Raw genomic sequence first — 24762 nt, 5'->3', positions numbered from 1 at the left:
CCTCTAACATCAAAAATAAAAGAACGTTCATCATAGTGGGTGACTCCCTTCTGAGGGGAACAGAGGGCCCCATATGTCAACTGGACCCATCCCACAGGGAGGTCTGCTGCCTCTCTGGGGCCTGGGTACAGGATATTACTGAGAGACTTCCTGAACTGATTCAGCCTTCTGATTATTACCCACTGCTGATACTCCAGGCTGGCAGTGATGAGATTGAAGGGAGGAGTGTCAAGGCAGTTAAACGGGACTTTAGGGCACTGGGTCAAGTGATTGATAGGACAGGGGCACAGGTAGTCTTTTCCTCAGCCCCTTTGGTGGCTGAGAAAAATAGTGAAAGTTATAGCAGAGCTCACATTATCAACAAGTGGCTCAAGGGTTGGTGTCATTGGCAGAATTTTGGCTTCTTTGATCGTGGGGCAACTTCTACAGCACCTGGCCTGCTGGAACTGGATGGGTTCTATTTCTCTGTTAAGGGCAGAAGGATTTTAGCTCATGAACTGGCAGAACTCGTTGAGAGGGCTTTTAACTAGGTTTGAAGGGGGAAGGGGATGCAACTGGGCTGTCTGGAAGCAGGCCCAAGGGTGGTAAGCCCAAATTAGGGGTGAAACCCCAGCTGAGGTGCGTATACACCAATGCATGCAGCATGGGTAACAAACAAGAGGAGCTGGAGGCCATGGTGCAACAGCAAAGCTGTGACGTAGTCAACATCACAGAAACGTGGTGGATGAATCACATAGCTGGAGTGTTGGGAAGGTAGAATTAGAAAGCAATTATAAATATGACTCCTTAGCCAGAAAGGCTAAGGAAGAAATACAAATGAAAACACGGTTTGAATAATTCAAAGAAACCGGTCTGGTATGCCAGAACACATTCTTTCCCCCAGTAAAACTTAGCTAAGACCCCTCTTCCCAGCCTTATAAGGAAAGGTCTGAAGGACCCTGAGATAACTAAAAATATGCAAAAGCAGCGATTTCTATAGGTCGCACACAAATGTTACTGTATTAGTATACTTAGAAAGATTGGTTAGTGAAAGAATAGAATATTCATATGTATAGATTATATAAGTAATTGTAAAAGAGAGCTCGCTCTCTTGCTATGCTCTCTCTCCCTTTTTTCCTGGCTCTCTCACTTCTGTTCTGTTACCCTCTTTCTAAGCAATCTTAAGTCTTGAACTCATGTATTCACATTTTACCCCCTTTTGTATTGTTCTCTCTGAGCCTGCTTTGAGCTCTATCTGCTGGCTCATAGCAGGCTCTCTCTCTCTCTCTCCCGCGCCCTGAAATAAACTACTAACATCTAACTTCATTATAGAAGTCTCTGCCATGTCCCAGGCCATCCAGCCACCCTGAAAGCGTCTCTTACACTGGAGCACTGCCCTGGATGGCTACAAGCTCTTCAGAAGAGACAGGAAAGGGAGGAGAGGTGGAGGGGTGGCCCTTTATATTAGGGAGGCTTTTGACACCATCAGTATTGAAATTAATGACAATGGAGTTGAATGTCTATGGGTAAGAATTAAGGGGAAGGCCAACAAGGCTGACATCCTACTGGGAATCTGTTATTGTCCACCCAGCCAGGAAGAAGAGGTGAACAACTTATTCTATAAGCATCTAGAGAACGTTTCAGGATGATGAGCCTTTGTTCTTGTAGATGACTTCAACCTGCCAGATATCTCCTGGGAACTTAATACAGCAGAAAAGAGGCAGTCCAGGAAGTTTTTAGAGTGTATGGAGGACAACTTTTCGTCACAGCTGGTGGGTGAGTCCACCAAGGGAGGGACTATGTTAGACCTTTTGTTTGCAAATAGAGGTGGGCAGGTGGGAGATGTGGTGGTTGGAGGCTGTTTGGGGCACAGTCATCATGAAATTATACTTTTCTCAATATTTGGTGGAACCAGGAGGAGCATCAGTAAGACTTTTATGTTGGACTTTGGCCTATTTAGGAGACTTACTCAGAGAGTTCCTTGGGAAGCAGCCCTTAAAAACAAAGGAGTTCAGGAAAAGTGGGTGTGCTTCACAACAGAGATCTTGAGGATACCGGGACAGACTGCCCCTGTGTGCCAAAAGATGAGTTAACAAGGCATTCCAGAGCCTGGATGGGCAAGGAGGTTTTAAAGGAGCTTAGGAATAAAAAGAGGATGTATCATCTTTGGAAGGAGGGTCAGATCTCTCAGGAAGTATTTAAGGGGGCTGCTAGAGCATGGAGAAAAAATTAGGGAGGCCAAAGCTCAGTTTGAGCTTAAAATGGTGACTTCTGTAAAGGGTAATAAAATATGTTTTTACAAATGTAAAGCACATCCAGGGATGGTGACTCCACCATCTCCCCAGGTGGACCATTCCAATACTTTATCACTCTATCTGTGAAAAACTTTTTCCTAATATCCAACCTATATTTCCCTTGATGCAGTTTGAGACTGTGTCCTCTCGTTCTGTCAGTTGCTGCCTGGAGAAAGAGACCGACCCCCATCTGACTGCAACCTCCTTTCAGGAAGTTATAGAGAGTGGTAAGGTCACCTCTGAGTCTCCTTTTCTCCAGGCTAAACAACCCCAGCTCCCTCAGCTATTCCTCACAGGGTTTGTGTTCCCAGCCCCTCACCAGCCTAGTTGCCCTCCTCTGGACACACTCAAGCATCTCAATGTCCTTCCTGAACTGAGGGAATTCCTGATCCAGACCAGGATGCCGTTGGCTTTTTGGCCACCAGGACACACTGCTGGCTCACGTTCAGCCAGCTGTCACCAGCACTCCCAGTTCCTTTCTGCTTGGGCACTGTCCAGCCACACCGTCCCCAGCCTATAACACTGCAGGGGGTTACTGTGGCCAAAATGCAGGACTCGGCACTTGGACTTGTTAAACTTTATCCTATGGACACTGCCCATCCATCCAGCAGTTCCAGGTCTCTCTGCACAGCCCTCCTACCTTCCAATGGATTAACACACGCTCCCAGCTTAGTGTCATCTGCAAATTCACTAATGAAAGACTCAATACCCTCATCCATGTCACCAATAAAAATATTGAACAGGACTGGCCCCAGCACAGACCCCTGAGGGACACCACTGGTACCTGGCTGCCAGCTGGATGCAGCACCATTCACCAGCACTCTCTGTGCCTGGCCTCCAGCCAGTTCTTTACCCAGCAAAGAGTGTTCCTGTCTAAACCATGAGCTGCCAGCTTTTCCAGGAGTGTGCTGTGGGAGACAGTGTCAAAGGCCTTGCTGAAGTCCAGGTACACAACATCCACAGCCTTTCCTGCATCCACCAGGTGGGTCACTTGGTCATGAAAGGTGATCAGGTTGGTCAAACACAACCTACCCCTCCTAAATCCATGCTAGCTGGGTCTGATACCCTGGCCATCCTGTAAGTGCTGCATGATGGCACTCAGTATAAACTGTTCCATTACCTTACCAGGTACTGAGGTCAGGCTGACTAGCCTATAATTAATGAATTATATATTATTAATAATTATTAATTATAAATTTATATAATTAACTACAATTAATTAGTTATTAATAATTAACATTAATTAATGAATATCAGCGGCTCATTTATAAAGCCACCTTACAAAGCAGAGAACAAGATGTAAATCTGCTTCATGGCATGTTTTCCTGCATGACTATGAGAGAAAAATGATGTGACCTGAAACTGGATGTTTCATTTTGGCACATTTGTGGAAAAAATGTGCATCTCAGATAACTGAGATTTCTCAGTTTACCTACTCAGACAGGGTGCTGTCTGTTGGATTCACTGAATGGCAGACAGGATTGATTTAACTGAAAGTCAGTTAAATGGCTTTTTCTCCAGGTCAGGAAAGGCTGATACTATTTGCTGTTGCCAGTATGAGCCTATGGGGGTACCTTCATGGCAGGCCCAAGGGAAAAGTAGCTACCCCTTAGCTCTCTCATTTTACAGCAGCCATCACACATGGTTTATACACTGGACTAAAGCTTAATGTAGTTCCAGATTGAAGAAAATTACACCAAAAACCTTTTATTCTAGAAACATTTTTATTTCACTTGCATATTTTAACAGAAATACAATATGCTAGCAACAAAAGAAGAGGATTTCTGTTCTAAAATTTCTCAACACATCAGTGCTCAAATTTCCATTTTCCTATTATGGCAGTTTGCATTAATTAAAAATCCACTGAATACTATGGCAGTATTTCCAAATACATACAAGCTGCCATAAAATAACTATTAGTATTATTACCATGGGAAAATAAAAATCACAATCCTAGTAAAAATGTAAGCATTTGAAGGTAATACCTTTAAAACCACAGAAGGTACCATCTACCATTCCAAGACCAAGTAAACAGTTGAAGGCATTAGGTAAATACAAAAAGTTAATAAATTAAGTCTTTGTTCAGTCAATATTTCAGAAGTTCATGTTCTGTGAAATTTATATTCAAGTTTGAACTAGCAATTACTTTCAAGTTGAACTTCTTATGAGAAAAGTTCAGGCTGACTCCTGTCTCTGCCCCACTTCAAGACTGCATCCAATCACTTAATTCCGGTTTTAAGCAGCATTAATTCATCCCAGCAGAGAACAAACAGGTACAGTTTTCAGAGCAGGCCCAACACATTCCACAGAAAAGTCTCTAATCCCATGCATAGTTCAGCAAGTGCTACCAACATCCTCCCTGTGCTACACTGTATTGTTTAAGCCATTCCTCCTGGGAGATGTGTTTCTCAGTGGACTTCCCTGCCAGGTGATAGTATTCCAACTTGACTACACAAATGCGAACACGAGGGAATGGGGCAAAAAGGGCTGGGAGAAGCCACAGGTCTTCTGCTGTCCTCCAAGCCTTATCCCAGCAGGAGGCTGTCAAATGACTTTTGGGTTTTGATTACTGATATTTTGAGTCATGCAATTAAAACATCCTCATGATCAAATGCATCTGCTAAGATGGTGAAACATTACATTCTCCTCTACTGCCAGGGAGCAGCAGTTCCTTGAGGGACACTGACTTTATTGTATAGCTGAGCTCTGCATTTCCTGGTAGCTGCAGGTTTTATTGGCTAAACCAACTTGCTTCACAGAAGATGCAAAGGCAATAATAGCAATACAGAAGGCAGGAGCAGACAGGGAAGAAAAGAAAGATGAAGTAACAGTAAATACTAATACCTGAAATCAACAATCAACTCATTCTTCAGAATAGGGATTATATAGTTCTGAAGCAGATGAACAGAATAATTAATGGCCTTGTTTGCTTAGTGGTGGTCATTGCAATATCACGAGCTGGCTCACATGAGTCTAATTTAAGGATCGATATAAAATATTGACACAACTTCACAGAGAATAGGTATTGAACATCAGGTTACATTTTACTCTTTGATATATTAAGCTTGGCTTCCAAAGACACCTGCACTGAGGTGTTACCCACAAGAACCCCAAGTAACTTTCTGAAAACAAGATGAACATGTAATTTTCTTTAAAATATCATAATAATATCATAATAATAATTTCAAGAATTTCAAGCAAGAAATATAGCTGTTTGCCACCTTACTCAAAGTAGGTAAAGGCTCTGGGATAAAAGGGACAGAAATCAATGGCCTGTCTGTTTGCTTTTCCCCACCCCTTACCTACACATCACTGCCGTAATAACAACTTACCACCTCTCTCTCCAAACCTTGCCCTGCATTCAATTTTAAAAATCAATGATATATATGATGTATGATATATATAATCAACTGTGAAAATCATTTGCAAAAAATTTGCAAAGGAAATGCAGACTGCTGGAGTAGTAAAGAATGAGGACAGGTTACTTACACAGAGCAATCTGGATCACTTCATGAGCAGTATTTTAATGCTGGCAAAATACAATGTGTGTTTCCAAGAAAATATAAGGTAGGATAATAAGAGGATGATGTACCACATTCTTGAGAAAGACTCTGAAGAGGACTTGGCCCATAAAAGTTAGCATCTAAGGCAGTGCTTCCACCAATAAAAAGATAATGTAATTTTTGAGGAAAGAAAGTGAGCAAGATATTAATCAGAATAAGAGTATCACATTATGGCTCTATACAGTCCTGATGGATCACTACTGACACGTGTCATCTAATTCAGATGTCACCCTTACAAATATTTCTATACATGAGAATTACAGAAAAGAATGTGAAGATTAATTAGTCTTGGATAACATTCACTGCCATAGGAAAGTTAAGGAATTCAGTACATCTCATCAGAGAAAAGGTTAAAGGGGACATAATCATGATTTATAACTACACACAGGCAATTAGAAAAGCTGATACTACAGAGATCAATATAAGCAATCAAAGGCATAAAAATACCAAAATAACCTAAGGTGGAGCTAGAAATGCAAATAGAAAATCAAGTGAAAAATGTACCTAGGGTAGTTAAGTATTGCAACAGGAGGTATGAATGCATTCTCATCACTTGAAGACTTCAAATTAATATTAAATGCCTTGCAAAAATATGTTTGTTCAGTTCAAAACAAAGCCACTGAATTTAATAGAGAAACTGCTTGTTGAAGTTAAATGGCCTGCTGAATTTAAAAAAAAATCCTTATTATGGTGCCTCGTATATATGCCTCATATATTTATGAGTTTTTTTTAACTACAACTACAAAATAAAAGGGGGTTACCAATAAAAGGTGGGTTTTTTTTTTCTTTCTGAGCACAGAAACATTTAAGGCTAGATTTAAAGCTAAATAAACTGCAGTTGAATTTTGGAAAATATGATTCCCCCCATGCCCAAATTTTTCCCATTTCTTGTTCAGAGTTGTACAGTCCACTTAGTTCATTGTCTGATTTACATAATCATGTAGTTTTTCTTCAGTTTTTCTGTTCCTATTTATAAGCTCTTCACAAACCATCCACTTAAGTAAGAGCATGATTTATTGTAAGAATGATTATGGTTGTTTCAGAGGGAAAATGGAATGTGATTAAACAAAGAATGAACGAGGACATTCTAGAACAAAAGGCCTTAATCCTGCAAAAGGATTTGTAAATGAAACTTGCCTTGAAACCCCATCCCAAATGAACTACTGAGGGAATTCAGCAAATACCTTTAGAACCGTGCAGCCAAGAGCTTAGCAGAAGACAAAAAAATTAGATAAAATCAACCAACCATGCCCACAGTGTCTTCTGGAGAAATGGTAAAGCTCCCAGAGTCATCCACACTTTGGAAAAAAAAAAAAAAAAAAAGAACTATATGTATACAGTTGCTTATATGACCCTCTCAACACAGGTCTGAGCACCAAGACTCCAGAGGGAGACCTGCAAGCAGACCTTTGTCTTTGGATAAATTCCAGCATCTGAGACAAATGCATCAACCAAGGAAACTGTTGGGTATTTAAACTGTGGATCTGAGAGCATACAGCTTTTCCTTATGCAGTAGATGTGCTGGAGGTGCCACAGGAACCCTAACAACCCATACTTCTTACAGAAGTGGTGAACAGTCTGATGAAAGAATATCGAAGTTCAGTATCTTCACCTGAAGTGCTTCTTCTCTGCTATTGCAGAAGAACAAGTGGTGAAAAACCCATTTACTTACCAGTAACACTGCCTGTTTACAAACCAGTTCACTACCAGGAACAGCTGAGAGGCTCCACAAAGGAGGAGCTGTGTTACAGAGCCAGGTTTGTCAGGAGCCAGGTTTGTCAGGAAAAGCAACCGTAAGATGAGCACATGTGCATACCCAGCAACTGCTTTTAAACCCTTGTCTTAGCCCAAAATAAACAACAGTGATGGATCACATCTTTGCTCAAAGACCCTGGTACATTCCAGTAGCACATGAACCCACAGGAACTTGGGAAATCCCACACTAAATTGATAGAACTGCCTCAGAAATTCATATGGTGTTACAGAGCCATTCAGAACAGCACAAAAGCTTTTCATACTTGATTACCATATAAGCAGTGTTTCCTAAACAGCAAGGGAGAGAGAAGATGCAGCAAGCATGAAGGCCAAGAAAATCAGCTTTGCAAGATCTGTGCTGAAATATGTGTGAATTCCCACTTAAGTAGTCTGAGGAGCTGTGGCTGGGCTAGGCTGAGGGACTGGTAGGAGGCACTGGTAACATCCCTGCTGTGGGGCCAACTGAGGTTACCCTGAACACTATGGTTTTTTTCAAGAGGAAAGTACTGAACTATTGTTTTCAGAAATAGCACTGTTACTCCAGACAGAGACATCCCTCCACCCCACTCCCCCCCGCAATTATTTAGATGAGCAGTAGTGAATACAGCTGAGACTGCAGCTAACAGTAATGCCCTGGATTACAGGAAACACTTGAGCTATATGCTAAAATCTACTTTTAATGAAGAGTATTAGGAGAATGCTGAGAAACTTTAAATTCCAAAGACTCCTTTAAGCTAAATATGATGCCTATGAATGCATCCAGGACCTGGGGTCTAGTATTTCTGTGATGCCCTTCTGTCTAGGGGTTGGTACTGGTTTAGTTTCAGACATGGTCTTGCTCAGCAGAGAAATGGGATTCCCCAGGCCAGCTAAAACACTTTTTCCAGAACGACCAATTTTGCGAGGAGGAGCAATAGGGGTTTGAAGCTGCTGCATTTTTGTAGATAGCACTGACTCAAAGGAAGAACTACTGGCAGATGTATGGTCAGGCTTCCTCCAGTTTTCCTTGTCCAGTTGCTCTGTGCGCACCTGTGCTTTTGCACTGTATGGCGACTTATCAGAGGGTGGAGATGGAGCTCTTTTCTTTCCTCTGCTGCCATTAGGACTTGTAGTATATCTTTTGGGGTCCAGATGCATGTTTTTCTGAACAGTCATCTCGTGAGATCCATCAAAGAGTGATGCCCACAGGGCAGATGCAGACTCTTTTTCCTGGCCAGGCAGGAACTCACCATCACTCTCTTGAATTTTCCTTTGTATGATATCAGCTAAGCCCTCGTGTTTTACTGGAGAATCAATGCCTGTAATTTTAAGGGACAGCAATTAACCCAGACTGAAACACCACCAATGATTTAGTTATTACTACTCAGAATACAAAGATGTATTAACTGTCTCACCAAGTCTGTACTACTAAGAGTATTAATGGATGAAATGGAAAATATTACGTTTTCTATCCAAGAGAGAACTGAGGTGGCAGGAGGGAATTAATTTTGCGACAGCTGGCATTGAGGCAGCAGGGTAGGCACTGGTATTTCTATCCAAGTAAAAGAAAAAAGAGTGTATTACTGGGAAACCTGTATGTATTAGTTATTAAACATATTTTGTTGTATAGTGCTTTGAAAATTTTGTTTCACAGGAGGCCCATGAAAGTCTATGACTAAACATTCTTGTGCTGCCAGTGTGTAGAAAATGTGACATCTTTACATAGATCATTTTTCTCTAGGTGCCTTGAGACTGCCTTGCTCCGTTTCTTATTCTTACTGAGTTTTCCATGTATACTGCAGTAGTACCAGCCTCAAACAGCAGCAGTATCTGATTTTCAATAGAATCACGGAACAGTTTAGGTTGGAAAAGATCTTTAAAGGTTCTTGAGTCCAAATGCTACCCCAGCACTGCCAAGTCCACCACCAACCCATGTCCCTAAGCACCACATCTGCATGTCTTTCAAATACCTCCAAAACAGTGCTCCTACCACTGCCTTGGGCAGCCTGTGCCACTGCTTGACAACCCTTTCTGTGAAGAAATTCCTCCTAATATCTGACCTAAACCTCCCTCAGGACAACTGTTTCCTCTTGTCCTACCACTCGTTACTTGAGAAAAGGGACTGAACTCCCCTGGCTGCGCCCTTCTTTCAAGGAGCTGTAGAGAGCCACAAGGTTCCCCCCCAGCCTCCTTTTCTCCAGGCTAAACACCCCCAGCTCCCTCAGTCACTCCTCATCACACGTGTGCTCCAGAAACTTTCCCAGCTTCATTGCCCTTCTCTGGACACGCTCCAGCCACTCAAGGTCTTTCTTGCAGTGAGAGAGTCAGAACTGAACACAGGATTTGAGGTGCCTCACCAGTGCTGAGTACAGGCTACTACAAATACTATATATAAGCCATGAAAAAAAATGGTATATTGAGAGTGAAACAGAGTTTGTGTTCTGCTCCTCACTGAGGTACATGTGTATCAGTGGAATTATGCTGCCATGTTACCTTTGTAAAGCTTCTGTGTGGTTCATTTAATGCATTTCTGCTCTGCATTCACAACTTAGATAAAACTTGGCTGTTCACTGCTCTGATGCATGGTAGCTCAATGACCCACATGGCATTTTGAGCATCATCACAGCTCCATCCCAACCAGCAAGCAGTCAGGCATTTAGAGTCATTGTGTTTCTCAGTCAATAGTGCATTGGATCCAGTAAAACAAAGTGACCTACTTTTTCTAGTCTGTAAATATTATTTCTGTAACAAAACCATAAAAAAAAAACCTGCTGCATTTTTCTCTGCAAAAACACAAGTCACAGATACACTCTAGCTAATTTTCCAAGCATATTTTTCAACATCATTATCAAAGACCAAAAAACTAGGTAAGTTATGCTAGGTAAGCCTTCAAATAGCTGTAAGAACAGCAGATTAATTTCATGCAATTGGTTTGTGAGCTGGACTATTTTACCTTTACATTTTTTGAGCTGTATACTTCTCTTACCATGAATGTTTATTTCTAGGGACAGTTTTTTGAATGTGTTCAGGGGCAGATTGCAGATTTTTTAGCTCAAGGTATAAAAATGTATTAATTATTTGCACTATTACAAATTCAGATTTAATACAAACTCCTTGGTATGCAATTATGTTGCTCTTTCATTGTCTGAATTGTCCTTGAAAAACTCAGTGTTTCAACACCAATGCCAGAAGCCATATGAATTCAGACAACGTTGTTTCTGTTACTCTGCAACTTGAAAAGGCAAATCCTACTTACTCATATCATGGTAGACAGAGGTCGCTTCCTTTGTCAAGAACAAAGGTGGTTTCCGTGGTGACATAATCTCAATTTTCATAAGTTCCTCACAACAATGTTTCCACTGGCCTGAGAGAGAAAAGAGAACAATGACTGGAACTTAAACACTTCAGCCTGGAAAAAAAAAAAATGGAAGTTACTAGATTGTGTCAGGAAACTATCTCCCAAAGTAATGCTAAACTGTGAGCATTTACTTTTGTTTAGCAGGAATGCTCATGATGTGTTTGTATTTTCATCTCTGTATTCATTCTCTTAGCACAATGGTCATAAGATCCTAGCTGGAATTTAAGCATCCTAGCATTACTGTTATACTGTGATGGCTAAAGATTATAATTTGCCTTCAAATCCCCAAAAATAAATCCAAGGGGAAAAAAAAAAAAAAAATAAGGTTCAGGAAGCTTCATCAAGTTATCAGGGACAACCTCCAATATACTGCAAGCTGTATGTTATATAGCTATGTTACAACGTTATGGCAAAGGAACATTCTGTTTTTAATAGAGGATAACTTGCCTTTTATCCTTTAGCAGACAAGGAAACCTCTTTTTCTATAATTGATTTTGACCTTAAGGAAAACAAGACACAGTAAAATTACTTTGTTCATACCAATCATTCCAAGTTTTCTGAGCACATTAATTTTAAGAGAATTTTAGAACCAGGGAAGAAAAAAAACCATTTAAATGCCAAGTGACCCATTTTTTCTGAATCCAAGGCAAATGTCTCAAAAAATCTGTGGGTAGTGTTCTATGTATAATGAATAAGAAGTAGATCTTTTACCCTACTCTAAAGATAATTTAAAGAGGATGCCCTAGTTTTTGCTTGGTGTATTTCTTTAATTGATAGTGCTTTTTCTCATTGTAAATCAGAGCTAGGAATGGCTGGAAATACAACTACAATACTGAGTTTCCACAAGCTCAATTCAATTATTTTATTGGTGTTGTCTCTGACTAATGACTGATATTTTAATAATTGACCTGGTTTTGTTTTCTGACCTGATAAAAATGCCTATCAGGAAGCAACTCTACTTTGTCAATGGCAGCATAAAAGCTGACAGTCTCTACTCTCAGTAAATCTGTGACTCAAGCAGAAAGCAGAGAAAAAAGACACATGCAAATTAATCTATGTCGTTTTTATAATAAGGATTTAATAAGGAACACAATACACTACTTCAAAAATGTTTAACACCAATAAATGAGTTCCCTCTCCCATGTAAGATCAGGGTTGTTCCAGAGGTTTGCCAAAGGATTGGGGTAACACTTTATCACCTGTTACAAAGGCTGAAGTACAGCTTTTACCAGGTCCAGGTAAGCAGAATCTTATTTGCCTGACTGGATGGAGTGTGGCTGGGTGAGCATATTCCCGTGTGATGAGGGCTACCAAAAACTTTGAACTACAACACAATCAAGCAATCACTGTTATAACAATTTGTAATTTAATTTATCCATAATACTGCTGAGCAAGGAAACCCCAAGTTTACTTCCAAGAGTTGTCTGAATCCACATCCTAGCCAAGGCCCCACTTGTCACTAAGACTTGTCACTAAGGATTCCAGCATCCTCACCACTTGTCACTAAGACTTCCATACTAAGGTTTCATACTTGCAGGATCTCACCAAACCAACACATCACTGGTGGGATGCCCAGGCAGAGGTAGACTCTTCCCACTACAGTGGGAAAGAGGAAGAGACGGTGAGAATTTATCAGTCTATAATAACATTATCTAGAACACTGCTAAGAGAACAAGTTTTTTTGAGATTGATGGACATATTCTGCCTGTGGTTTCCTGCAAGAACACATGGACTTTGGTTTAGTCCAATATTTGCCCTCCAACGACTTAGACCACCACCCAGTATTATCCCAGAGAATATATTTCTTTTCGTTCTTGCAAACAAAGGCTTATGAGGAAATTCCAATTCAAATTGCTCAAAGATGCCTTTGATATTACATAAGCCCCATTCAGTGGGCACACTGCCAGCACTGGCTGCTTACTTACTCAGATCATAAAAGTGCTGCCAGAAAGCCTCCATCCATTTGTGAAGTTCATTCCTACTGTCAGTAGCAAAATGCTGCGTCACACCCTCTCCAGACACGGGGTTGATAACAGAGAAGTTGTTAGCTCTTCTCTTGGAGTCCTTACCAACAGCTTGAATCCTGGTTTCCTACAAACAATAAACTGTGGTAATGATTTATTGCTTCACACTGGCATTAACTTATGTCCAAGGACAGTGCAAGGAAGGTAGAATTTCTCTTTTTGTCTACTTCAGATTAATACCCAATTAAAAAAAAAATATGAGCAGACAAGTTGAAGTGATTATAAAAATGTTTTCTCATAAAACTATTAAAATGGCATAAAACATGAAAAATAAGGGAATAAAGCACAATTATCATCACAGTTCTGAATGCATTGTAATTCAGTGTTCCCTATCTTCACCAGATCATCTCATACTGCTCCCTCTTCTCCACAGCAGTTTAGCGAATAATCTGCAATAACAGCAAACAGTTCCTTTTCTCCAAATAGTTCAGATGGACAACCACATTATTACAGCTACTACATACACCTCCTACTGCACTTCTGTGGGCCATTATTTACCCACTGTATTGTCAACTTGTATCCATTTAATGTTCATCTTAGTGCATCAGGACATTCAGGGTAATTACATTAGTGACAGTAAAATCAAAAATAAACTTACCTAGGCCATCTTTAAAGGGGCATTTGTAGTAGTAACCCATACAGTTCTACTAGAACAAGATTTTGCTCTAATAGAAAAAACCCCAAACTGTTTCCCATTTAAAAACAGACATTTTAGTTTTAACTTCATTATGGAGAGCTGCAGAGAAATAATTAAACGTGTAGATATATATCCAAGAAGTATAACAGGTCTATAAAATCTCTTCAGCTAGAGTTAGCAAAGATCTCAGATTGCACAGCAGCACTGTTAGAGCCAAGGTTTCTCCTTCGGTTCAGGGACATAGTTCAATTGCGCTAGACTAGATCCAGTGGTATTTCCAGACTATTTCCTTTCTTTGTTATGGCATTACTACAATTAAAAAAAACCAACACTTATCCCTAACTCAGTGATGTGTGTGCGTGTGTGTGTGTGTGTGTAAAATGCTGAAAGTTTTAAGTCTAGTTAAAACACAACTAAAAGTTCCAGAACACAACTGGTTAACATTGCTGCTCATCACAACATGATGAGCAAATTAAAAAATTAACATCACTTTATTTACAGAAGTAAAGCAGAAGTCCTAGAACATGCAACTTGACCTGATTGAACAAGCAACAGTGCATTACAACACTGCTCCTCAGAAGATTTCTGGCATACCCAGAAGAGCAGAGTAATGAGTTTTGGCTCCCTGCAGCTGGCCAGCTCTGAAGACTGGAAGGACATGAGGGCATCTAACACACAGCAAGACCATGCACTGCCCGCCTGCCACACAAGTGTATTCCTGGCATGAGCAGTATCCAGGACATGAAGAAAGCCAACAATCACAGCCAGGGCGGTGTTCAAGCATCTGTCTGGATAGACAGTGAATATGACCACAAAGGTGGTTCCTCAAAATACAGTGGGGACAGAACAACCGGTTCCCTCTTACACAATTCAATCAAATGTCAGATATCTGCTAAAGACATTAAATATACACCTACAGAAATTAAACTTTTGCATGGGATCCCACAGGGATAAGCCTAGTTCTGATACTCAGAAAAACAGAAGTTATTCTACAGACCACTCTCCAGATTTTAAATGCATTACTGAAGTAACCATCTGAAATACCAGCAACTGCTTGTTGCGTATCTGATAGATATTCTCATTTAAATTCTTCTGTCTAAAAATAGGAGATGAAGTAATTCATCCATCAGTGCTCTATATGCCATTAACTCAGGTAACCATAGATACCAGCAAAAAAATGAAATCAAATAGATTAACATTTGACAGGTAAGAACGTCAAGCATACCATACACACAAATTTATTTAATGATGTTTGCTGCATCATAATAATACCACAACTGTGGTATTATTCAAAGGAGATAAAACCTCAAGCAATAATCTATACCTTATGCTTGAATATTTCCACAGTCATACAAGATACCATTACAGCAATGGGCTGATGAATTTGTCAAGCTTGGGTGAATTACATGACATGCCCAGTTCCACTTAATAAAAACAAAACCCAAAGCCACAAAAAGCCACTAAAAACAAAACAAAACAAAAAAACAAGCAGAAAAACCACCCCAAAAAACCCAACAAAAAGTGTTTTAAATTACCATGTTGTAATAATATCTTTCCTCGTCTTATAAAAAACTGAACCAGTTCTGCTGTAGCAGTTGTAAAAACCAGAACGATTGGTGGATGGCAATAGGAAAACAATTGAATCTTGAACTCAAGTGACTCCTCTGGGTAAGCTGAAGCCACTTTCATATTCTTTATGTAAAAGATTGTTTCTCTGAAAATGGGGAAAGACTAAAAGGGAAAAATATATGGTATTTGTAACTACCAACCTTATTCTCCCCACAATATTCTCCCATTTTTTCCCACTATTCCTCCCCACAAATAAAATCTCTTTGCCTGATAATACCTCTCTGGAAAGCTCATATTTTCAGCCAAGAAACAGAACTTTTATTGCTGAGGTACAACATTTTCCTGATAAGCCAGTCCTGATAAGCCAGACACACTAAGAAGCGCTAGTTATAAAGACCATTTTAAGGCATCAAAACAAATTACAGTTTTTAAAAATATTGAATAACCTTGAGACCCAGTTCTGTATATCTATTTTAAGATTAAACAAATCAAATCACATATAACAAGCTCCCTTCATGTTTTTAGTACAAAAAAATAAACCAAACTGAAAATCAGTACAACACTGGAAACAAGTATAATCTGTAGATGCATTGGTTTCTGTTGTAATATTAATAATTTCCATGAAGTTTGTTTTAGGCAAGCAGGAAAAATGGCAAAAATTCAAATTATGGCTTTCAAACACATTAATGCAGAAGACCAAATTCAGTCTGTCAGATAATATTTTGTCCCTTCTGTGTTTTGTGAGCTTGTACTAATGTGACATCCTCATGAGCACTGGCTGGTCAGTACAATATGTGAGTATGACATGGATAAGCAATATTAGGATATCTGTGCCATTGATCTTGGGAGCAATACAGCAGCTGAAAACATGGAAAAAGAGATAGCAATATATGACCGGTAAGCAGTTTGTGAAGCATCAGAGGGCCAATAAAGCAGCTTTCAAAGTGCTCAATTTGAACATGTGTGCTACAAGGATCTGGATGTTCTACCTGCTTCCCCCACATGCATCTACCACCTTTTTCATGCAACTGCAAGACTAAACTGAGCAATGGGATATGAGATACCAGTCATTTGGAGGTATTTTTTCAATATATTTTCACAGCTAGAAGGCTTTTCTAAGCCAACTAGTGGGACAAAGTCGTTACTACAGGGAATACAGATATTTTCAGGGCTTATCTTGTTCCCCCATGCTGGAGTTCCACAACACATACAGTGATTATTGCTCATGTTGCTGGCTCCCTAAAAGCTCACACAGTCCAGAACTCACATCCATATTCCTCTGCTCCAGCCCAAGGATGAACTCCCTGGTTCCCTAGAAATATGCACGGTTCCCTTGAAGTTGTGCTGCTGCAACTATCGCCACATTTTCCAACAAAGTCCTGTAGCTGACCTAGCCAGAACAGCTGTACTGCCAAGGACTGTCATTCAAGTTAATTCCAGATATATTTTGGCCCTCTGCTCCTGCTGCACTGGTCAGCAGTGCTCCCATGAACCCTGAGCCTGTGCCTACAAACACTTGCCCCTCACCCTGCTCCCCTCAGGGATCAGCATGAACACAGAAAGAGCCTGGGCCTACTGACTGCAGGGCCACGGGACAAAGACTGCCTGGACAAAATATGCCAGGAAGAAAATCATGGGACTACAGTAATTTGAAGCAAGATCCCAGAATTCCTTAAGCTTCAGACAACCATGGCACAAAAAAAAGTTTTATAATCTATGAACCAAACATAGTAGATTATGTATTCCAAACACTGAGCAACTAACGTGAACTGCTGGCACATGCACCAATATGCTAAGTTATCACGTGTAGGCAAGGCCTTTATTTTTCATTTCAAACTAAAAAAAACTTGAAAAAAGAACAGGAACTGGCCCATAAAGGATATTTCTTTAAATTGGATTCCAGTAAATTTTCTTTGCTACAGAAAATATAATTTCTTTTTTCCTACTTAGTTGTGCAATATAATATGTTATAATCACATTTAGCTGGAACAATAACAGTAGCACCTGCATAATAGGAACTGCAGAACCATTCTTTCTCAACAGCAGTAGGAGTGAAGTCATCTAAAGTTGAAGTAATGACTTTGCTGGTCTTAATGGCTTCTTCAAGTCTCAATTCAACGGGAGTGGGAAATACACCTATCAGTGTGAACATTTTCCAGAAAATTTCTCATAAATCCAAATGATTTCATTACTTCTCAGAGAGTATATTTAAATTTAAAGATACATGTAAAGGATTCACGTTAGGAATGAAAATGCCACATACGCAACCCAAAGAGATTTTAGTTAGAATGTCTAGAGTTGATGCTCAATCTCAACTTTCACTTCGAAATTGCTGTTTCTATAACAACATGTAGCAGACAAGCCCATATGATTAGTCTGCTTTCATTTAATCCATAAGAGAATTTTCATAACAAAGGAATAAAAAAAAATCTGCAGGCATTAAGTTATTTTCAAGAGAAATTGTTTAAGTAGTAAAGGATCCAAATATGTTTCCAATTGTATTTTTTTTTCTTGTTTTAATTTCAGTTGAAGAAGGATTCACAGTCATTCTCCATCAGCCTGACATTTTTGTAAAATGGTGTAAGATACCTAAATCATGTACCTTTTACATGTTAGCTTTAAGGATATTCTGCAAACATAAGGACAGTCTCTTAGCAAAGACTTATCAAGCTAGATTTCAGGTTCTAAATGCATTGGTTACTCAAAGGAGCAAAATACCTTAGCACAATATAGTTATTTTAAAACGAAAAACAAAATTAGGGTTTAGACTTAAACAGAGAAGTCCAAGGAAAGATAAGAGCCAGCCTGACAGATAATTAAAAAAAAATATTCCTGTCATGTTTTAGAATGATTTAGTCATTCTATAATTTACTAAAGTTTACCATTTCTTAACTGATACTGTGAACAGCTGAAAAACAGAATTATAGTAGAGGCTGACTAGTGAAATTGAAAGTGACTAAAGAAGTAAACCTACTTAAATATATATCACAGTATAAATATTTCTTTAATGTAAATGTATGAACAGTTGGAAGAAAAAATAGCACGAGAAAAAAAGGTAATTTTATTTAAGGAATCAGTTTAAATCTTAGCAATTAAAAAAGACATCCTAACACCAACAGGTCACATTTTTATGACCCATTTAAATGTTTGGGTTCTACAGCAGTCTCAGTCTGAATGAGAATGTAGTAATCTCTCCCAGGAACACTCAAGCCACCAAAAGCTGATTCTCCTGCTGAAAGAAGCATTCTTTTTCACCCCATGCCCCGACATGTTCCCAGTCATAGCCTGTACCAAACAAGCATTTGTGCAGCCATGTAATGAGCTGGGTAAGAGAATTGATTAAAGGGAAACACAGTTGAAGCCAAGACTCCTCTTGCCCCCCAGATGACCTAACTTTAACTCCCATAAGTTGCCCTGTGCCTGCCTGGCATGGCGCAGCAGCTGAACAAGCAGCTGGGCCCTGGAATGCTTCTCAGGATTGGTGTTGGCACTGAGAGCTCACAGCAGCACAGCAGCAGAATCCAGAGTGGCCTGTGCTTAACACAGCTTCCAAATGTGTCTATTTACTTATGTAAGATGAACCCAGCTATGGTGATAGCAAATAACATTTAATTCTTTTGCCCATCCTTATAGGATATTAACCCTTGATGCCTACACCAAAACCAGTTTTTGAAAGCATTTCTTCTCTCTAATGCTTGCCGTTCTAGAAGATCCTTCCAATAACACTGCTAATTTAATTACTTCAGATTAATTACTGTTTCTTTGGCCAAAAAGTAAGCAACATTTTAAATTTACATTTTAAACTCAGGCATGAACAACAGCAGTAATGTAATCCTAGACAACAGAGCTTCCAAAGTTATTATGCTCTGGACAAAACCAGCATTAAGAAAAGCAGCTTATTTTAAGGTACTTAAATATTTTGAAAAATTTTCCATTTCTCCTTCTAATTAAGACTGTAGCCAAATAACACATAACAACAAAAAAACATTTGTTGGAATTCCACCTTGCTGAGGACAAAAGTCTACCAGAGCATTGCTAGGGGACTTTAAGCAATACATTTCCAAGGGCTGTCTTATAGAACTGTCATATAAAAGGTTATTACTTTTCCTATAGAAAAACACCCTTCTTTTTGCAATAGAAGGAATTTACATCCACATCTAAGGAATATTATGTTCCTGCTGGGGGACTGCAAATTTCACTGAAGTACATCCGACCCTTATTTTACCTTATTCTACCCATAAAGCACTCTGCATACCAGCAGCTTAGAGCCCTAATGACTGCATATATTTCTTAAACCAAAAAGAACGTCCCCCAAAATAATAAAACAAATTTTAAAATCCCACAAAAATCCCCATACAACCAATTTTACCTTGTTGATGGAAACTGTCAGTGCTGGCTCCACTTTAGCCTCAGTTTCTTCTGGTGAGTAATAACAAAGGAGTTTGCCACCTCTCAGTATGCAATACAGCCTCCTCCAGCTCGTTACACCTCCTACCATTTGCTAAAGGGAAGAAGTAGTCAGAAATTGCCAAACATAAACCTAAAACAAAATCATATTGCAATGTATACACATATCAGCCCTGAGTGATCAAAGCTTAGCCACACCAAATTCATTCCTACAACAAAGACCTCCTGTTACAGAACATTTCAATCATTGATTCCTGAAATGTTCTCAGTACTTTAAATGTCTTATGGTGTTTTGCAGTTTTTGCAGGCTTGCCATGTGACACTAACAGTACAGAATCTGCTGGTTCACAGAGAATGAAATTTAGATCTGGTGTCTACAGTAAAAAAAGAAAGCACCTTTATTAACTACAGCAATTGCACAATAATAAAAAGAGTGTTTCACTTTGGAGATACACAGTGCATTCAACAAATGTTAAGCAAAGACAATTGTTGAGAATTTCCATTTTCTCAAATGAATTTTCTGAACAGCTTTCATAAAACCATAACAGTTTCACAACCAGTTTAAAGCCTGTAATTCAGCACTCCTGACAAATGACCCAGACCCTCTGGCCCTCCACTATCACCTTCTCATATGCCAAGTTGTGCAACCAAAATAGAGAAGAGAGTTCACATGAATCATTTCTGAAAGGATGACTTTAAATATGGCTCAGTTCACCAGCCTGATTCGCCATGCTGTGATAGGAACTCTTGTGTCAGCACAACGAGGGGTACGTACAAAGATGAGAGCCATAGGATTATTAGGACTGATGCCATCAAATACCACTGCAAACCAACTCTGAAACAAGAGTTTTACTTGACCTTTACTAACAGCCTACATCATTCATTCCAAGGAAACATTGATTTCTCCATGCTCAGCCACTGAAGGCACCTTTTGTAAATATAGCTGTGAGAGTTTCCCCCTTGATCTAGGTAGAACAGGTAAAAAACAGTTCTCAATACACCACTTCAGGTAAAAGCAAATGTTTTAACAATTGACTTAGTGACAACAATTAACAGCCCAGGATGCAAATACAAGCAAGGTCTTCTTACCTGGTGATTTAGAAATCCTGCCATCATATCCTTGGACATGCAGGAGGGCTGGACAACTAAACGGCAACACATGTTTCCATACAGGGGTAGCCAAAAAGAGGATTCCTCTGGGGGAAAGAAAAAGGCAAAAAACAGACAAACACTCAGTTCTGAACAATTGCCCTAAACATATAGTTTTAGCTTTCTACATCTGTTTTTACATTAAGGTCATGAGTGTAAATTGGCATATTTTCATATTTTAAAAAAAGATATTTAATCCTGAAGGATTAGATTAGAAATTATTTTTAGTCTTCAGGAAGTGTTTTTTTAATTGAAAAAAATTAGTAAATTCCAAAATAATTTCAAGTAAAAATAGCAATAGTGTTCTGCTAAAAAGAGTTGTTCTTACATAAAATGTAGCTCATTCCAGACCTAGAAACTGAAAGGTAAGTACACTGGCTCTCTCATCTGGTATGATCCCTGAGCCCATTCCATTGTTGCACACAGCTACATTTATACACGAGCACTTTGCTTCAGAATGTTTTAATAAGCCTTGGAATTTGTATCTACTTTTGCCTTCAGCACTAGAAGAGCATTTAGGGTTCCAAGGAGTTTCTAATGAATTGGAATCGCTCAGCTCTGCTATGCAATAGGTTCTCTCTTCTGTAATTAGAAGTAGGTAATGCAATGTTCCATTAATGTGACTCTGTCTTTGGTCAAGGTTTAGAAATGCTTTAGAATAATATCCATGTACATACTTTCTCACCAGACTAAATTATGTAAATTAATGTCAGAAAAAGGAACTTCAAGAAGAAAGGATATGAAGTACTAATAAAGAAAGGCTTACAAATATCAAGGGTACTCAGAAGTATTCAGCCAACACCTCAAGAAATTAATGCTCCATAAATCTTCAAACTTGTACTTATTCAGAATTACTGAAATGTAAAGAAGGAAACTCCCTTTGAGGTCAAGTTTATTCCAGTAAATGATTTAAGTTCCCAGAAGCAACAGTGAAAGTCCCATGCCTTAAGCTAACAATTGGAGGATGGCTTATGGGAGTAGCTATCCTTGCAGAAAATAATGGACAAAGTACCAAAGAGTGAAAATACCACCATCAGTTGCAGTATAATCAGTCCCCTACAGCATCAGCATCCAGGCTGACTGCTCCCAACTTGTGCTGCCCCAGAGCTGAAGGAGCAGCCAGCACAGACTGCAAGCATATACACGTACATCCCGTGTTAAATCTGGGCCTCAAACAATGTCGCCAAACCAAAGCAATTTTTCTTCTTTCCTTATGACTACAGAGGAACAAGCTGTTGTTCCTTCTGATACTCATCCTTGGTTGTGAGGAAGGGGAAATAATTTGTATATATAACTACAACTCACATAAGATGGAGATGCAAATGACAGAAAAACTCCCAAAATAATAAAATTTTCATCTGGATTGAAATTTTACTCAACTTAAAGTTTACTCAGCTGTGTACAGATGCCTGGTTTAGAGCCATTAAATATTTTATTAAAGTTGTTCTATATTGAGTATCAAGAAAAATAACCTCTTTAGGATCTTTAGTTTACAAGAGTTTCATGCAAATCGTTACTGGATTTTTATTTCCTTAAATTGATATCATATGTACTTACCATTTCCTGTAATGGTAAGGCTGTGGGTCCTGAAATTGTTCTCAGCACTTTCCAGCCCCAAAGTGGTGGATGCTAGCAAACTGTACTTTGCTCCACTAAATGTGAAAGAAAAGGCAAATTTAGGATATTTCTGCTTCACATTGCTCAAGCAGTAATTAAAGGGAGTCTAGACACACTTGAGACACCACATTTGAGTAGAAGGAAACATCAAGGTGCACAGCAGAAACTGTCAGTGACCACACATGGTCACCTCCAACCTCTTCCCACACAAGTCCTGTATCTCTGGCTCTCTTTGTAAACAAACACATGTTCCATGGTCTGTTCATCTCCTTCCTAGATCCTTATCTCCTGTCTCCATGTGTGTACCTCCAGTTCCTTCCACCCCACAACTTCCAGGCCAATGCCATCATTCATTACAACTCTTTCTGTTGCTTTCTGGGACCTGCGGGCTAGGAGACTTCTCATGTGGTCACTGCTTTGTGCTTCCTGAAGAGCCAGCGGCAGCCAAACACAGGCATAAAGGCTGTGCTACCCAAACACTCTGCAACCTGTGGATGCTCAAAGCATCCTCCTCTAGTCAGACACCAAGTAACTTTCAATAGTTTTACAGCTTTTATTCCTAGGCCTAAAGCAATTAGATTTGGTAATAGGTTCAAAAATTCTTAAAGTTAATAGAAAACTGCCGACAAACTTTATCTGAAAATACAGGTTAAAAATTAAAAGGCATTATACTGCTTCTCCATGTTGCTCCATTCTTTGCTTTGCCTAGGCAGACTACACTTTATAAACCAGTTGTTTATATATGTATTTTTAATAGGATCCAATAGATTGATTATTCACAGGCAGAAATCTGTACAAAAATCCTATGGTCAATTTTGTAGCAGAAAGGATTTTTTTCACTTGGACTTACAGGTTTCAGAACCTTTTATCTTAGTTTTGTATTTTGCCTAGGGAAAAAAAAAAGTACCGCTCTTAAAATTCAGCACAGTGCAATTGTGGAATGCAATTCTTGGAATAAACTGGTATAAATTCAGTACGTTTAACCTTTTCTTTAAAATACTCATCAGACCAAGTAACAGATTTACAGTCCAGCAATGCAGTAATAATCCCTCCTGGCTAACGGCAGTTAGAACAAAGTTCACAGGTTCCAAATCACTAACTGCTCTCCCCAACAGGATCCAGCACAAGATCCTTAAAATATCTTCAGTAGAACATAAGAAAGCTTAGTGGTGTAAAAGTTGAGAAGACACTATTGAACTAAGATCACCAAGAATAGTTTTCCATCTTAGTATTTTTCAAATTTTATTCTTCTCACTAGTACAGTGGGAACATACAATTTTCAGACCTTTGGCTCTGCAGTTAAACAAGTAGAGCGTCTATCTCCCCCTAACCCTAACAAAAGAGAAGAAAGAAAAATAGGAAGGTTGCTAAAGAGGAGATCTATTACATACCTGTCTCCAAGGAACAAAGAGAAAATTAAATACAATATAGCATCCTGGGTGAAAAACCACTGCTATGAAGCATTTCAAGAGGGCCATCTGAACAAAAACTCAACAGCATTTGTATGTATTCTCTAAACTGTTCCCTAACAAAAGAATCTCCACTGATGTTTGACCATGCAGCTGAGCAATGCATTACCGTTCTATCTAAACTGTACCATAAAGTTCAGTTTCTTTTCACAGATAAAACTTCAGTGCTGATTCTAAAGTTACTTTTTTTTCCTAAAGTATGACTAATTGCAACAACAACCTTGCCAGAAAAAATAGCTACTTCACTTTTAAAATATGCTTTACAGTAACATTTTCATTCTAAAATACAAGCCATTATTTTCAGGCAGCCGCAACATAATTTAGGAAAGTTTTATTTACAGATATTTTTCAGATTTAATGGAAAAAAATTGATATGCTCACCTTTCAATCACATCTTAAATAATAGACAGTAAAATGCAATATAATCTTCGGGTGCTAACAAGGACCCAACCATAAGAGTGAGCCCCACCAGATTAACTGTGGACTTCCACCAAAATATCACTAGGGATTTGCCACATCAAACATAGGACATGGAAGCTGCTGCACCTTCAGCCCAGTGGAGGACAAACATCAAACATCAAACAACAACCAGTGCATGTGTAGGCCAGTTCTGCAAACAGACAAACAGGCACTTGAGGGAGATTCTACAGTGATTTATCCAAAGAGCAACCTGGTTACACTGGAATTTATTAGTAAAACTGTACTGAAATTTTTTCTTCTATGAAAAATGTAAGAAAGAAAAAATAATATTTAAGCTAGAATGTCAAAACTAAGCAGGCAAAAGACTGTTTAGAAACTAAATTAGGTATAATTAAGAGAGAATATCAGTATATTTCAAATTAACCAACTTAAGCAACATATCAAGCCCTTTGACACTAAGCCTTTTCAAGAAGTTTCAAGTCTGACAGTTTCCTCACTAACCAGAGAGATTTCTAAGCCAAAAAATTTGAAACAGAGGGATC

The 24762-nt window shown here is 39.1% G+C and overlaps 1 protein-coding gene across 1 annotated transcript in view; it reads right to left on the bottom strand.

Moving 5' to 3' along the window:
• Window positions 1–4055: 4055 nt before the first annotated feature.
• Window positions 4056–24762, bottom strand: part of RTKN2 (rhotekin 2) — a 33923-nt gene continuing 13216 nt past the window's right edge. The window contains exons 7-13 of the mRNA XM_058841375.1: window positions 22272–22366; window positions 20655–20761; window positions 19528–19659; window positions 12854–13019; window positions 10827–10934; window positions 8621–8889; window positions 4056–5020 (exon numbers count right to left, since the gene is read on the bottom strand). Of these exons, the coding sequence (XP_058697358.1) occupies window positions 5012–5020; window positions 8621–8889; window positions 10827–10934; window positions 12854–13019; window positions 19528–19659; window positions 20655–20761; window positions 22272–22366 (886 nt within the window). The 3' untranslated portion in view covers window positions 4056–5011. The remainder of the gene's footprint in view (window positions 5021–8620; window positions 8890–10826; window positions 10935–12853; window positions 13020–19527; window positions 19660–20654; window positions 20762–22271; window positions 22367–24762) is intronic.

Source organism: Poecile atricapillus, chromosome 6, assembly GCF_030490865.1.
Source record: "Poecile atricapillus isolate bPoeAtr1 chromosome 6, bPoeAtr1.hap1, whole genome shotgun sequence".
In the NCBI taxonomy this organism is placed as follows: Eukaryota; Metazoa; Chordata; class Aves; order Passeriformes; family Paridae; genus Poecile; species Poecile atricapillus.
Note: the sequence above shows the minus strand (reverse complement) of the source record. Positions and strands in the feature narration are given on the sequence as shown.